Below are 16,325 nucleotides of genomic sequence, written 5' to 3' on the forward strand. Positions count from 1 at the left end.
AATTTACCACCAAAATGGTTTCTTAATTAAAAATGTTCAGAAGGTGGTGGCAGGCGATCCCCGCGGGGGGGGTCAGCTTCACTGCGCGTTTTAGCTCGAACTGTGAATTTCAGAACAGAATTCCAAGTCAGGGCTAAGTGACGTGGATGGAGCCGCATCCATGGGACACGATTTGGGACCTGGACCTGGTACGGCAGCTCTGAAGGCACCTTCCAACTGCAATACACGTATCACACCCGACGTTCAACGCGCGGATCGACACTGATGTGCCTGAGCTGTGCAAAATCTGAGCTGCGGATCGCAGAAGTTGAGCTCAATGTGTTCTGAGTTCACACGGCATGCTGCAAATGAAAACCACCACACAAAATCTAATTGTCTTCATAGCGTATTTCACAAGAAACCCCAGGAAGCTGCAGAGGAGGAGTGCCCCGAGCAGGGCTGCAGCGGGATTTAAGTACAAAATCTACTGGTTTGCTCTGCATTATCTCTTGGCACCATCACGCTCCCGTCACCTACATCAGCTGCTTCCAGCAGAGACGCTTTGGTTCCTTTGAAGTTTTAAAAGCCCTCAGACACTTAAAAGAGCTCACACAACATGCAGGCACTGCTGACTTCTGTCACTTCTTCACTGCTCGCCCTTGGCCATGGAGGCGCGGGCGGTGGTCTGACCCCGCGCAGACCCCCCTCCCGGTCTGGCTGGGGGCAGCGCTGCCGCACGCCTCCTGCTCAACTTGTTGGAAAGAGTTTATCAAATTGCAGCACTGGGATGCTTTATCTACATGGGAAGAGGTTACAGATGCGCTACCACCCTGAAGATCCCACTGCAAATACAAAGACGTGTTCTTTGAACAGACCAGCGTGCTGGGTCGAGCTCCGCACCTCGGGACGAGCCCCACTGCCAGGCTGCGCCACAGGTCCCTCTGGAAGCTACGGACCCCAGCGGCGTCTGCTCCATCCAGACCAGTCCCAGCATCGCAGACTGGTGGGGCTGGGAGGGGAGCTCCGGGGGTCGCCCGGCCCAGCCCCTGCTAGAGCAGGCTCTCCCCCAGCAGGCTGCACGGAGCCGCCCGGCGGGTCTGGGTGTCCCCAGAGACGGGGACCCCGCAGCCGCTCTGGGCAGCCTGTCCCAGCGCCCCCTCACCCTCAGGGCAGACAAGGTCTCCCTCATGTTCAGGTGGAACTTCCCGCGCTGCAGCTGGTGCCCGTGGCCCCTTGTCCTGGCGCCGGGCACCGCTGAGAAGAGCCTGGCCCCGTCCTCCTGACACCCACCCTCCAGATATCTGTAGGCATCGTAAGATCCCCCCTCCGCCTGCTCCAGGCTGAACAGCCCCAGCTCTCTCAGCCCTTCCTCTAAGGAAGATGCTCCAGCCCCCTCATCATCTTTGCAGCCCACGCTGGTCCCTCTCCAGCAGCTCCCAGTCTCTCTAACTGGGAAGCCCAGTGCTGGCCCCCATCCAGCAGTATCAGGGAGCTCCCCTGACTCCAAGACCCCAGCCCCAGCCCTGCACCCCGATGCCAGCACCGCACTGTGACCCTCCCCTGGGAATCCTCCACCTGATGTCCGCAGCTCCAACCACCTCGAAATCCCTCACAGACCTGGCCAGGGAGCTGATCCATTACACCAGAGCTCAAAAAGGGGCTGGGATTTAACGTTACATCAGCTACGCCTAAGGAAAATAGCCTGTATTTAAAAACGTTAGGCGTTTTGAATTTCCCTTTTTTTAACTGATACAGAAAAACGCTGCAGACAGGAGCTGTACTTTCATTCCCACTTGAAAACGATGAATGTGCTGTAAATCTACCCTCGGGTGGAGAAGGCGTTTGAATTGCATGAGCTCCCAAGCAGTTTGTTTGATTCCCCTTGCTGGGGTCTGTCATGTGAGCGCAGCAGGACGCGCTGGCACGGGAAGATGCTGGAGAAGCAAAATCCACGGCGGTGGGAGGGGACGTGGCAGCCGGCTGTGCCGAGTCAGCCCCGGGGCTGCCTGTCCCCATGTCCCCATCACAGCTCCTGCCTGTGGCAGCACCAGCCCGGCTCCTGGTGTCAGCAGGACTGATGGGCTTCCCACCGGAGGATGGATATTGCACGAGCAATAGCGTATGGACGTGGCAGAGATAACCAGCTGTAGTGGTCTGACTTGTGCAAATCAAGCGTTCCAGCAGTGTGTTTGATGAGGGAAATTTTTTGTTTGCATGATGCCACCCAAACTATATATAGAAAAAGAAATAAAAAAGCGAATTAAATCAAAAGAGTCCATTTGGAAACCATCAAGCTAAGAGTTGCGCTTGATAAACTACAGCTTTACTTTATTTGTGCGTGCGTGTATATACGTGATAGGTTGTGTTAGTGAGGGAACATGTACAATAACGCTCCTCTGAAAGGCAGAGGTCTAACGGGGACCGAGTGGTCTCAGGGGTAATGCAAGACAGGACGGATTAAATGCAGAGGCTGTGGGACCTGACAAGCTCCTGCTGCAGGTGGTGGGGACCTGGACTCGCACCTTGCTTCCCTTCCAGGGGTGCAGGTGGCTTTGAGGCTGTGTGACAGCTACACCTCCAGCCACGCCACCTCAAACAAGACAAAGGACATCCCAAAGACTGGTCTTTACCCGAGTGGACATGACTATCTGCATCGTGGCTGTCACCTGGGAATGGCATATCCTTCCTAAAAAAGGCCTAACAAAATCCCAAGAAGAGACGTACCCACCCACATACCAACGGCCAACGCTCCTGCCCCCCCGACCTGCCAACACCACCAGTCACTGACCACAGCAAAGCCAACCTCTTCTCCTCCAGCCTGGGGGGACACGTCACACCTTCAGGCGTTGTCACCCCAGGGCTCCCGGCGTGGCAGGGGATGCTGGTCAGCATCTCGGCACCAGGGACGCACTCAGTGCCACACTGGTTTGGACAGGAGGGCTGGGAACACGCTTCTTGTCCCACCAGCACCACCTCCACGTGCCAGCAGAAGACATTTCATTTCCCTGTGCTGCCTTTGGAAGACAAGTGCAGCATCAACGTTTTCCTAGCTGGACTGTTGAAAGCATTTATGAATAATTTAACACTGCCATTGACTAATTGCAACCATGTGCCAGATCCTCATTAATTCCCGGTACTGTCTGTTGAACCATGCCAAAATTCTCTCGTTACTATTTATTTCACAGCAGCCAGCGGTCCCCAGGCACAGGCAGGGCACAATCGGGGGAAAGACCCCAGAGCCCTGAAGGAATTTTTCAACTCTGATGAAAAGAGTTGAAAAAAATACCCCAGATCGCAGGGAAAGGAGAACCAGAGAGCAGGAAGGCTGCACCAGAGCGTCAGCGTCTGGGGCAGAAATTAATTAAAGAATAAGCTAATGGAAAGTGCTCCAAAAAAAGAGGGTAAGAAAGTTCAGGAGTAGCGGGGGAGGATGTGTGCGCATGCGTTGGATGAACCCCATTAGCCACTCGACTTCAGTACCTGTGAAAAATCAAAGTACGTGAATAAGCTGCCTTCCCATCCTTGAAAATTTGTCAAATGCTTGCTGGGTTTTATAGTCCTTTTTAATGAAGCATTTTATAGAACATAAGCCAGAGTACCACAGAAATACCCAGAAGTTCTGATAATATCTTAACATAAATTAAACCCATACTTTTCCTGGAAATTACTGTGTGGAGTGGAACAGAACAAGGTCTGGTGGCGTGAAATTTTCATGAGAGTTGATGAAATACCGTGCAACTTCTGTACAGCCCAAGCAATAAATTCAAATCCCAAGCTGAAGCATCGCCTACCATACCCATCCTGGTTCCTCTTCTGCGGCTAAAAACTTCCATCATACCAAACCAAAGCTGGCTGTATCATCTGCACGATTGAAAAAAAAGCCATGGGGCTGGAAATGAGCAGGGGCAGAGTCAGAGCAAGGCCCATCCTGCTACACCGAGAGACTTTTTAGTTATTTTAGCTGTTGAAAGACTCTAAAATGCAAGTTTGGAAATAGTTTGTTTTACAGACTCCCCTCTCTTCAAACGGGATTTTTTTCAGCTACGCTGCCAATCAGCACCCACAGCTCATTAGTTGTTTTACATTTTGTTCTAGATGCGTTTTGTTGCCGTTTGAGCATCCCCGGGTGGAAGATACACCCGGCTGCCGAAAGGGACCGGCACGGAGCGGAGCCCAGGTGGGAAGTGCTTTAATATCTATTAGGGTGAAATGCTGCTCTGAATAACGCTCAGCACCTGCTGTGTCCTTCGTTAAATAAGAACCCATCAATTAGCCAAATGCCTGAGTTTATTTCCTCTGCTTGCTTTAGACTGCAACTTCGAGCATTGTCTTCAATGCGTGCATCCAGCAGGATGAGGCCAGTGCCCATTTTTCACTGGCAGCCTCAAAAGGTTGAACTGGTTTTTAGCATTTTTAAGCAGCTCGTCAAACTCTCTTATGCAAAAGGCGACAGGATTAAACGCATACCACAAGGGGAAAAAAACCCCTGCAAGTAAATGATAAAAGACACTTTAAAGAAAAATGCCACTGCCATATCGCTTATCTCGGTAAATAATATACTGGTGGAGTACGAGCCACCCACTCCTCCGCTCCAAACCTCACCTGAACACCACGGCTCGTCACACGCTGCAGCAGCGCCCGGGAAAAATACACTAAAAATCATAATGGCAACAGGGGGGGTGTTGTAACACCACAAAATGTTGTTGCCAGCTGGCTGCTGCCCCCCGGCGCCCCGCAGCCCTCGCCGTGTGCTGTGGGTTACGGCGCCCCTGCCCAGCTCCAGCCCCCCCGCCGCAAACCGCCACGCTGTGTTCACCCCCAGCAGGAATCTGGCGTGCTCCTGGCTTTGCATCGCAAAATTGCTCCCCTGGTTCAATTAATTGATTTAACCAAAAATAGCAGGGACGGTCTCCCATTTGGTTCCTCTCCACTGGGTTTCTTGAAAACTGGGACCAAATCCGGGGGCTGCAACGTGTCCCCCCAAAACGGGGCCAGGAATCGCTTCACTTTCAGCCCAGTGCCAAGAAGAGAGACATTCCAGTTAAACCCCGTTCAGGATTTCCAGTTGAAACAAAGAGCTTGTGATACTAACAGCCCAGACAGACCCAGTTTCACAGGAACACCTGGGACACGGAGCATCTGGGGGGGGACACCCACCCCCTCACCCTCCATTTCTTCAATGGAAGTATTTCCAAATAGCAGTGGTTTGGTTTTTTCAAATCCTCTTCTTCTCCCTCTCTTTTTAAAAACAGCATGGCACCTCGACCAAGATCAGAAGCAAATTCAAAAAAATTGAAACACTGCTGCTATTCTCATGCAACCTTCACCGAAAAAGGGGGAAAAAAAAGAACAAAAAGAAGAGAGAAAATATGTAGCGCTACATGGTTTTAAAAAGTGTGTCTGGAAAACAATTTGATTCTGTTCCTACAATAAAGTTTAATGTTTTGGATGCAATCACTGCAAATTACGAAGCCTTGGCAAGCTGCTCCCTTCGAACATATGGAAATTTTGTCTGTCAAACTTTGCTTTCTTCACTTTCTGCCTGCTAATACATTTTTATAACCACCTCACCAAGCCAGTATGATTTCATTACAGACTGCGATCCAAAGCAACACAAATCCACTTTTTTCTTCTAGTCAGGGGCTCGTGCATTTGGTAGAGATCCCGGCCGGGCTGTAACAGGGCACGCTCGGGGTGCTGAGCGAGAACCCAGCCTGCCAGCCCTCCCACTCCTCAGCTCCTACCCCAGGATGACAGGCACTTGCAACCCCCCCCCCCAAAAAAAAAAAACCAGAGAAAAAGAAATTTTCACGTACTGCCAGCAGAAACCCTTCTGCCTATGTAAGGGGAGAACAAACAAGTCCGATGGGACAGCAACGACTAGAAAAAAAACCCAAACAAGCCCTCTCGGATATTTACTCATCTGTGCAATGCCGAGCGATGGGGACCCAGCACTAAGCTGGATCTGCTGCGGGCGCGGGGCTGTCACGGGCATCGCTTCAGGCCGTGGCCAAAGACCACGCTCGGATTAGGGGGGATGGAAGCGGTAGGGTGGGCTCAAATCCCGGGGGCACGGGGCGAGGCTCGTGGAGTTGCCCGAGAATAAACAAAATGCTAAAATGTCAGCCCTGGCTCCTCTTCTCATTGCTAACGTCTTTTTGGTGGATTTTGCCAGGAAGGACCACAAAAATTTCCCCTCTCAAAAGGCCTTTCAGAAGTCGAAGGCTGCCTGAATACCCGCATTGTGAGCATCCGTGAGAGGGACGTGGCGGGCTGGTGGCCCCATCCCCTGCGCCTGGCTCCTTCCCTGCCGGGATGCTGCAAACCGCAAAGCGGGGACTGCGAGCCTTCGCTTTGCATGAAAAAAGAAGAAAAAAATAGTGGCCCACCATAATTTCTCTTTTTTTTTCTTTAGAAACCATCAAAGTTTCAGCCCCGCAGGGCTCAGAGATGAGCAGAGGGCTGGCAGGGGGCAATCAGGGAGAGGAATCTGGGGACGTTTTGCAGGAATATCCTTATCTGATACCGGGTGGGTGTATAGGCTCCGTCCCAGGCTGCCCGTAGGCACGCACCGCCGTGGCCGCCGGGCTCAGGGAGGGCAGCACCCTCAGCCAGCTGAACACGGAGGAGATGGCCATCACCCCACCTCGGGGCACGGGGCAGCAATGGAAGGCGGCACAGGGGCTGCAGTGCCACACGCTGGCTTTAACGTACAATTTGCTGGCTGTGCGCGTGTCCCTGAAAAATGAGGCTGCTCACGCTTTGGGTCTATCGAGTAACACACGGTTGCCTCTGTAATCCCCCTTTCCACCACAGCTACACGCAGTGTGCATCTGGCGAAGCCGACACTTACGGCAGCGCAGAGAAGCGACCCCAGAGCATTGCACCGACGGCGCCTGGCTGGCCAGGGAGCAGCGGGGCACCGGCCGCCTCCGGACAGAGGGAACGTCCTTCCTGACTCCATTTATTTCCTCCTCCCTCCCCGCTGGCCGTGCCGGCAGGGACACGCATCCCTAGGGAGAGGCGGCTCCGGCGCGTTCCTACCTCGCAGGTCCTGCGGCGTGCGGGCACCGGCCATGCTCTGCCGCGGCATTCGCAGGGACGTCCGCAGCGGTGTGTGTCTCTGCTCATCCAGGTAGGCCAGGTCTTCCAGGTGGGCTGAGCTGGTGGCTGCCACGAGAAAGCAAACAACTACGTCACACTTGGCTTTCGGATCTAATACCCTGGTTCTTGGTTTTTTTATTTCTTTTTTTTAAACAAAGCACATGGAGTTGTAACTACATTGAGTCAACACAGCTAAGACGAACCAAGTCCAGTTTCCCCCAGTGAGGAGTAAGGAAGTGTTTTGGTAACTTTTTCTCATGCCCTGTCGGTGTTTGCTCTGGTTTGGTCTCCTGTTGATGTTGACAAATAAATAAATAAAAAAACCCACAGAAAATGGAGACACAGAGTCTCTATTATCTGATCTACGTTCTCCCGACGACAAAACTCACTCAGCTGCGTGTGTGCAAAGCCTGACGGAGGCAGTCGACATCTCCTACTACGTAGAAGATTACTCAATAGTGCATTTTACGCTGAAGCCCACAGTCACCTCCTCTTCAATTATTTCAGAACCACTTTGGTTGGATATTAACATTTATCTGTTCAGAAAGCCAGACTTAGCAGCAGGAAAATGAAACTTTCAACTGATCAGCAAAAATACACAAATAAATGAGAAAAATGTTACCTGAACTAAAGAAGATAACTTTACTATGCCAATGTTACTCCCTCACGGAAGGATTTTGGTTTCTTTACAATGCTAGATTAAATAGGAATAATTTATTGTCACTGCTGAAGGTGGCACCACTGCAGAAATATGCAGAAGCCGCAGGTAGAACCTTGTCTCACAGGTGGCACCTCCTACCACGATGCACCACGTACAGCAGCCACTCCAGCCATCTGTTTTTAAGCGACACTTTCTCCACAGCTGCCTGATGATTACAAATATTTCTAAAATTTAATTTCACGATGGGTGCTGCAGGGTTCAGTGGGAACTGCCTCCGGAGAAGATCAGAGGGGAATGACCAGCTGATGCTGGCACAAAGCTGCAGCAATCCAATTTTTTTTAAATTTTTTTTAATTGGTGGTGATTGGAAGATGGGAGAAAATGTAGTTTAAACAAAATAAATCTGGATCACTTGCATCCCAATTCACCCACTGCTCTGCCATGTCAAAATGCTTTCAGCCAAGTAATCTACAGAATATTATAAAACAAAGGAATGGAAACTCCACTGCATGGAATAATCTTCCCAATTAGAAACAGAAAACTTAAAAATAGTCTTTGCAGATCACCAGTTCTGTTATTGTCCTGACAACGATGTCCAGAGTGCACGTACCAGTGGACACCACGCTGCTCAGTATGGGGCTGCCCAGCACTCTATCTGATACCACCTTTTGCTTCTTTAGTTTTTGGTCAATTCCCATAACAAGATTATTATTTTAATTTGAACTAATTCATTAAATGACTCCTTCAAAGACTACCCGTGAAGCTGACATGAATTCTTCGCTGTGAAACAGGTAAATATTTTGATACAGCTCTCCAGAGGAGCTCAGGGCACTGGACTTTGAACCCTTCCTCCTCGGCACCCGACACAAGATGCGACAGTCCCATAAAACCAAAAGGCAGAAAATTGCAAGAGAAAACTAAGAGAAACTTTTTTTTTTTCCTTCATACAATGCCTAATGACCATGCAAAAACCTTGACAAGTTTGTGTTGCAGTCAAAACCCAAGCAAGATTCAGAGACCGTAAGCAGGGGCAGGGAGAATGGGCTCAACGCTGGCAGCGGGTTTTAATGCTGTTCAAATTACCTGAACTCGCTAAATAAGTTTTAAGAAAAAGATGGAGAGACAGACAGAGGGCAGACAAAAGGTAAAACAACAGGAGCAAGAAAAAGGGGAGATAAGCCCATCAAAGGCTGTTTGTAGAAGCCCGTCATGCTCTTCTGCTCTTGTACAGTTGATGAGGTGTCCGCGGTGCAGGAGCGGAGCAGAGCTGAAACGCTGCCATGAGGCAGACGTGGCTCTGGCACGTCAGGCAGGTCAGTCCTGCCCCGCTTCACCCTCCATCCCACCCGCCGTACCTGCACCAGCTGGGATATGCTGGGACGCCCCATCCCCCGCAGCACCCGAGGCCAGGCTGGGGGGCTCCGAGCACCCTGCCCCGGGTGTGTGTGGGGGGCAGCCAGATGCTCCTTAAGGTCCCTTCGAACCCAAACCCTTCCCTGACTCTACACACGTGGGGAAGTCGCACACGGGGCTGGCCAGCTTTGCCATGAAAAGCAGGACCGTGACAGATAATCCTTTCCCGTAAATCAACGTCCCTTCTCACTGGATTGTCAGGCAAGAAGATAAAAAGCAGCCAGACAGGAGCGCTCAGCACTGGCGGCTCCTTTAGGATGGGCTGAAAACCCAGACCAGAAACAGTCCTGATTGATCCTGGGGAAGCTCAGAAAGCCCACTCCCTAAAAAAAAAAAAAAAAAAAAAAATCAAAGTGAATGCTTTTTTTTCCCCATTTGTAAATGGCACTGCAGTAAGCTCATGCAGACCATTCAACCAGGATAAGGGTTATCGCCCTTTCCAGGCATATTTTCTACCCCTGAGCAGGAGTTACTAACACGTTACACACAGCTGGGCAGCTCTGCTCGCCCAGGCCTCGCTGCATACAATACACAAACTCGGTGGCCACAGGAACTGCTGTTCCTCTGCGGAGACACTGCCCTGTCTCCTTCCCGACTTCTGTTCAATGTCCTCACGAATTCGGCTCAAGTTACCCTGTCGGAAAGAAAAAAGGAAAGAAAACAAAACTCCCCGTATTGTGCTTGCTGATAAATATATATATATATGTGTGTGTGTGTGTGTGAGTGGGTGGGTGGGTGTCTCTCTCTGAGCCGCTGAAGGACAGTTTCCTCCCCCTAAATCCCATACTCAGCCCTGCTCCAGTCCCATTTTCATCCTGTCAAGCATGCAAAGAGCCATCAAGGATGACCAGAAACATTAATCTTGCTGGTAATTTAATTTCTTCATACAAGACCATTCAACCTAACAACAAACTGATAAAAGCCCCTTTTTCCAATTTATGTAGCAATGGTTAAACCCAAGAATTATTCCCTCCCTAATCAGTCATCACGAAAAAACTAAAATAACTTTTTTTTTTTTTGAAAATTCACATTGGTCCTCGAGCAGATAATCAGTTTTACGACATGATTATTACCAATAATTTTTTGACTCGCAGTGGGCACACCAAGGTTGCCAGAAGACCCGGCACCGCCGACACGCAGCGAGGCCAGCGCCGAGCATCCTCCTAACGCCAGGCGGTGACTGCCGGGGCACAGATCGTACAGCCACACAGCCTGCGCTGCCCAAACCGCATCCGAGTCTCCAAATGGACGCGACTTCTTGCAGCGGATTGTGTCAGAAGCATCAACACCTGGCTGCTCCACAACTAGCGCGGGGGTTCCCTAAATCGGTGCTAATTGTGCTCGTTTAAAGCTGTGGGAAAAACCTGGATGAAGAGACTCCCTGCCAGAGTGCCCAGGGTTTGAAGCCCAGTTTTCCGAACTCTGCCAGCTGCTCCGATCCAGCACAGCACCTCCTGCTCCGCACAGCACCTCCTGTAACGGAGGCAAAACCCCGCACGGCGTGTTCTTCACTTGCCAGTATCGGTGCCTCAACTTTTTCCTTCCGAGAAGGTTGACCTTTCTTCTTTTTTTTTTCTCCCTTTTAAGTCCTCCAAACCGGCTTTTAGAATAGCTTCAGATGAACAGAATCCTGTGATACTTCTAAAGCCCACGGTCAATCGAACAGATATAGCCAGGTGCCTCCATGACAATGTTCTCACCTTCTCCTTCTGGGCCACGGGATCTTCTACTCATTGTGCAGGGAAAGGTTTTCACCACGAAGCCAAGTTTCCTGAAGCCTAAATGATGGACAACCGGTCAGCACAGCTGTCAGTGCAGGGCCGCACTTTGGAAACATCCTTAGGGAATGGCTTCCAGCCTACATCCGCGCCAGCCAGCAGCTACAGGGAGGGTTAGCGATGCTGGGACTTCGATGATTTCTGCAGAACTTAAATTTTGCCAGCACTTGTGGAGTCACATAATTAAAAAGCTTTTCTAATGCAAAGGGTTGAAAAATGTTTCTAAATTGCATTAATCTTCTAGGAGGTGGAAGAGGAGCAGGAAGCGAGGGTGGCAGGCGGCAGGGGCACTCCACCAGGTGTGGAGAGCATCTACCCGACGTGTCACCTGTCCTGGTGGCAGCTGGGTGGGAAAGGGCTTCCCAGCAACAACTCAACATTTTCTGAGTCCTACAATACACGTGCAGGCTCCTGGAAGAATTGTTCCATTTCCTGGGAAGAATTGCAATCCCGTTGGTGGGTTTTTATTTTCATTCTATTTATTTAAAGAGTCTGCATTTCAGCCCCTGTCCTGTCTGCGGAAGGCGAAGCCAGCTGCAGTCCCAGATGTTTTCTGGGGGACATGACGACTTTATGTGCTGCCGGAGAAGAGCAGGATGACAGCCAGTGGCCCGATTTACTGCTGGTGCTGGGAGAAGCCAGGAGTTATCCCTCAGCAGCCCAAAGCCAGGCTCCCTTCCTGCCTTCACCATCATCATCATCCCACAGCCGCCACCGAGGTGGCTCGTACATGCAGACAGTGCGAGCTGTCGGATCCATTGCACACTTTGCCACGGGTTATTTCTGCAATTGTCAGGACAACTATCCTGCTACTGCTCAGGCTGAGAACTGAGATTTATCTTCCTGATTTAGAACCGAGGAATAATTAAAAAGACCTCAGGCCGGGAGAACCAGAAATAATTTTTCCTGTGAATATGCTTCTATACTTCAAAAATCACGCAAGATCAATCTATCTTAGAAAATACAATATTAAACTGTTGAAAGCTTCCCCTCGAAGCCGAACCTTATTCCGTGTAACAGGAGGTGGTGGCTGCAGCTGAGGACAACGGAGAAGCAGCAGCACCTCCTGAAAAGGGCTTGCACATCGCCAGCGCAACTCTCCCAAGGAAATGGCAAACAAATAGTGGAAGATAATTCACTGTTGATGCACTATGTGAATCACGCCCCAAACAACCAGACTTGAAATTCCTCTTTGGGCAGCCCAGGGAGGGGCGGGTTTTGCAGGCAGGGTGATCTGGGGATGCGGGATTGCTGGGGGAGGGGTGCTGCTCGCATCTGAGTCAAGGGATTCAGCTTGCCATGGCTGATGCATGCAGGGTTTTTTTTATATATTACCAGGTATTCTCCATGTACCCCAAATTCAGGTTCCTGACAGCTCTATTAATAAGTGTGTTTCAGATTTAATGACTTCTAATTTTTGGCTGGATTATCCGGTTTAAGTTATTGAGAAATGGCCAAACACAATGCTAAGGATTTGGGGTTTCTCCAAAGCATCTTCATGTCATCTCTCTCCTTGGAACAATTCATGTGAAGAGCTGCATCTAATTCAGAGTCAACCATACCCCATCACAAGAAAGTAAAAAAAAGAAAAAAGGTGTAAATTGTGGTGATGCTGCACCACAGCTACCATGGCAGGGCTGGCGGAGAAGCATGTGCTCTGCGGCCGATCTCATTCCAGCTCCCTTTCCCCCTGCTGCAGTGCCTTGTGTTTGACATCCCATTGTTCTCTGTGCTATTTTTGTACCAATTCTCTTTCCCCTGGGCAGAGTTAGAAGTATTCCTAACAAGCTTCTGCTCTCCTTCCTCCCGTGTGCTCTTCAACGGGGTCTCGCTGCGGCTCCGCATCACACAGCCCCAGAGAGGGACCACCGCTCCCGCCCGGCTTCCCCGGCCTTTCCCCAGGCTCCTCTGGAGAAGCCATGGGACGGAGGAAAATATGAACTCAATTCAGCAGGAAAACCCCCATTTATTTCTATGATCAGTTGCTTCCAATCACTTCCCTCACCTGCTCAAACCCCGCTGCTCGATCTCGTGTTTGCCTGCCCTCCGGAGAGGGAGGGATTTGCTTTTCTGAGCATCACACTTTCCACGTCCCGTTTTATACCTGTTCTCGTGCTGTCAGCTTGTGCTTCTGCCCGGTGCGGTGCAGGCAGAGGCAGGCAGGCCTGCCAGATCCTCAGATCTCTGCCAGAACCACCCCCAGAGGGCCAGCTGCTGGGATGCAGGATGCTCCGAGATAACAGCTGCTCCCCGTGCTCTCACAATGACGGGATTTACAGGCATTTACACAAATCCTGCCCTCACCTCCAACAACATACCTTCCTAACGAATAAAGATTTCCAAGTTAATAACTAATAACGTATTTGCTGTTATTTTCTATTCTCCACAAGGAAAAAGAGAGGAGCCAGTACTAAATAATGGCATTTTAACTCTCTATTAATGCTTAAACAGACCTTATAAACCATGCACATGGCCGAAGTAACACAAGATTTCATGTTTGGTTTCACGGGGAATGGAAACAGAGACGTTCATTGTGTAACCAAAACGCAAAATTTCCCAAGAAATTCGTGTTCATTCAAAAATCTGAATGCCCAACTCCAGTGCCGACAATGATTAGTATAAAAAAATATTGAGGTATAAAATGAATTACTGTGCATATTTGCTGGGGATGGGGTAGGAAGCCAAGGCAGCTGAAACTTTCTGTTTCTGGGAACAATAAAAGAGCAAAGCAAATGGATTCATATGGGGCTCGACTGTAAAATGGAGTTTTAAAGAATTACTGGAAGACCTGGGATTACTTTTATAGGTTTTTTTTCTTGGATCATAACCTCTCTAAATTGCAGCCCCCTCTCATCTTGGAGCACACCCCATCTCTCCTGACAGGTAAAAAGTCCCGCACCGTGCAGAAGTACCGACCGCTTGCTTTCGTTCTTTTGGGTAGTTTTTTTGCAAAGAATTTCGCTAGCAGCTCCTGCCTGCCCCTCTGAAACCATACCCAAATCACTGGAGAACAGGTAAATGCAACAACAACAAAAAAGAGAATTATAACTGCTTTTTTGGTACTTGCTGTGGCTACCAGTACCACAACCATGGAGGCTGCTCTGGACCCTGTGCCAGCGCCGCTGCCGAATCACCGACACTTTTTCCGTATCATCACCCTGGCACAGACGCACATTACCCCGGCTCCCTGTTTTGTTCCCTTCCATGTCCTGCCTTTCCTTTTTTTTTTAAAGCTTTGTGATTTGGGGTTGTGGTTTGGGCTGGTGGTTACAGGGTTGCACTTTCCGAACGCCACGTCCTGGAGAGGTAGCGCACACCGCCCCGCGCTCCCTGCCTGCACTGCGTAGGAAGGGAAGGGAATTTCCTTAATTAAAACTAAGAAAATATGTAATTTGCTTTTTTGTGGGTGTCCCCTCTCCCCCCAGTTAAGTATAATATAGCACTGGCTAAACAAAAAGGATTTGAGCTATAACTTGAGGTTAACAGAAAATATAACCACTGCCCTGTGCACAACCAATTTAAAATACTGTTTTAAAATCCTAAAATGCTAACGTGACTTTTTCTTCTCTGTAACCAAGGGTGGTTCTAACCTGGTAGTCCGTTACATTTGACATAGTTAGGGCTGGAGTTCACCCAAATAAGAGTGAATTTTCAAGTTATATCAGGACTAAACTTGATTTTTACAACTATTTCCTCAACAACATGATCATCATGTAAATGAAGCTGTCTCAAGACCACTGAAGCCAGTGCCATTACCAGAATTTTAGAGCCTCAAGAGGGATTTAACAAAAGCAGTTCAACACCAAGGAAATCCAGCTGTGCCCAGGTGGCGAAGCTGGAGGAGCTGGGATCTCTCCCCTGTGCCCAGTGCAGGAATTCACCTCCAGCAAAACGCTGCATTTCCCCTTATTTTCCCATCTAATGTGGTGGAACAGTTAACGGTAAAGCTTTTCAGAAAATTCAGCCACCTGACCTTAAAACGCTGAATTCAAGCAGTCTGAATCTGCAGTCTTGTTTGCCAAAACAAGAAGCTACTAAATGCACAATATTAAAATTATTTGGTACATCTTCTCCGACTGCAAGAAACTAGGAGAAGCCAAGGCCAATACCCACGGGGGGCCACCGTGCCCTGCACCCCGCCAGAGCGGGCCACGTTTCAGTTTCCAAGCTGAAAGCTGTACAACTGTTTCATGCCAGTTGGTTTTCTGCAATTTAGCTGATGGAAATCCAAATTTCTCAGCCTGCGCTGTGGCAACAAGTCTTTTCTCCCAAAGAGAAGAGGAACACACCGGGGGAACCAATTCTCTTTGTGAATCGATAGGGACTTTGTAAGTGAAATGGCAGAGAGAGTATAATCTAGAAAAGACCAAAAAATCTTGGAATTCCAGAGAGACATAACTAAAAAATGCTGAAAGAATATTTACCTCCACCAGCCTGCGAGAAAGAAAGTGCAGATGAAATGCTAACTTGAGAAGATGCTCTTTAAAGGATTCCCTGGGGAGATCAAAACCAATTTTTCTCTATCAAAAAAATTTTGTCTTGTTTTGAGACAAAAGGGACAATACGGAGCCAGGCTGGGCTCCTCTCCGCATTGACAAAGCCCACCTGCCAACGGTGCACGGAAGCGATTTTGGGAGCTGAATTGAATTTTTAGCTTTGAAAAGATTTGCAGGAATTTGAAGGTGGCATGGGCTTGGTGCCTGGGCTGCCCCCCTCCTCTAAGGGGGATGGCTGTGACGTGTGGTGGCACCGATGGGAACGTCACCGAGAGCTGCTCATGGGGGTACTCGGAGGGAAGGAGCGGCTAGTCTCTCCTTACGGTTTCCCCCCGCCTCAAACTCTGTATTAATGCATAGAGAAGATGCTCACGTTTTGCTTAACGTCCCTACCCCGCGCCGTAACTCATCAGCACCGGCCACCAGGCTGCGGAAGATGCGCTCTCACTGCCTTCAGAGCCCGGCTTTTAAAAAGGTACACAGATAGGGCAACCCAGAAATCTCAGCCACTTGCCAAAACCCAGACGGGGCTCTGCCAAATCCACCGTCCCTCTTTGGCATCTTATGGTACACGAGAGCCTGGAGTGGGATGGAGTTTCTTTTGGATTTTGATTGGGGTTCTTTTGGGGTGTGTGTGGGCGGGTCTGTTTGGTTTTTTTAAGAGAAAGTGTTTACCAAAAAAAGTACTTTTAATTGTTTCTAAAGAAATATGCAATAAAATGCGAGATGAAGCCAAGACGTGTTGAAGAAGTGCTTCCAGTGGGAAGCTGGTTGGTGAGCGAGGGATGCGTTACGGCTGCTTGTAAGGCTGCTATATGGCACAATAGTGTTTGTTCCTTATTCAGAGATATTCAGAGAGAAGCTTAAAAGCCCCAAAACAATCAGAAAACAGAA

General features: G+C 49.5%; 1 protein-coding gene across 8 annotated transcripts in view; it reads right to left on the bottom strand.

Annotated features, from left to right (window-relative positions):
- The window catches only part of TANC2 (tetratricopeptide repeat, ankyrin repeat and coiled-coil containing 2), a 247,598-nt gene that overhangs the window by 68,850 nt on the left and 162,423 nt on the right, over nt 1-16,325 (bottom strand). For all 8 annotated transcript variants that reach the window (XM_055697501.1, XM_055697497.1, XM_055697495.1 and 5 more), the window contains one exon: nt 7,024-7,149. In XM_055697501.1, the coding sequence (XP_055553476.1) occupies nt 7,024-7,149 (126 nt within the window). The remainder of the gene's footprint in view (nt 1-7,023; nt 7,150-16,325) is intronic.

The sequence above is a fragment of the Falco cherrug genome, chromosome 20 (assembly GCF_023634085.1).
Source record: "Falco cherrug isolate bFalChe1 chromosome 20, bFalChe1.pri, whole genome shotgun sequence".
NCBI classification, from domain to species: Eukaryota; Metazoa; Chordata; class Aves; order Falconiformes; family Falconidae; genus Falco; species Falco cherrug.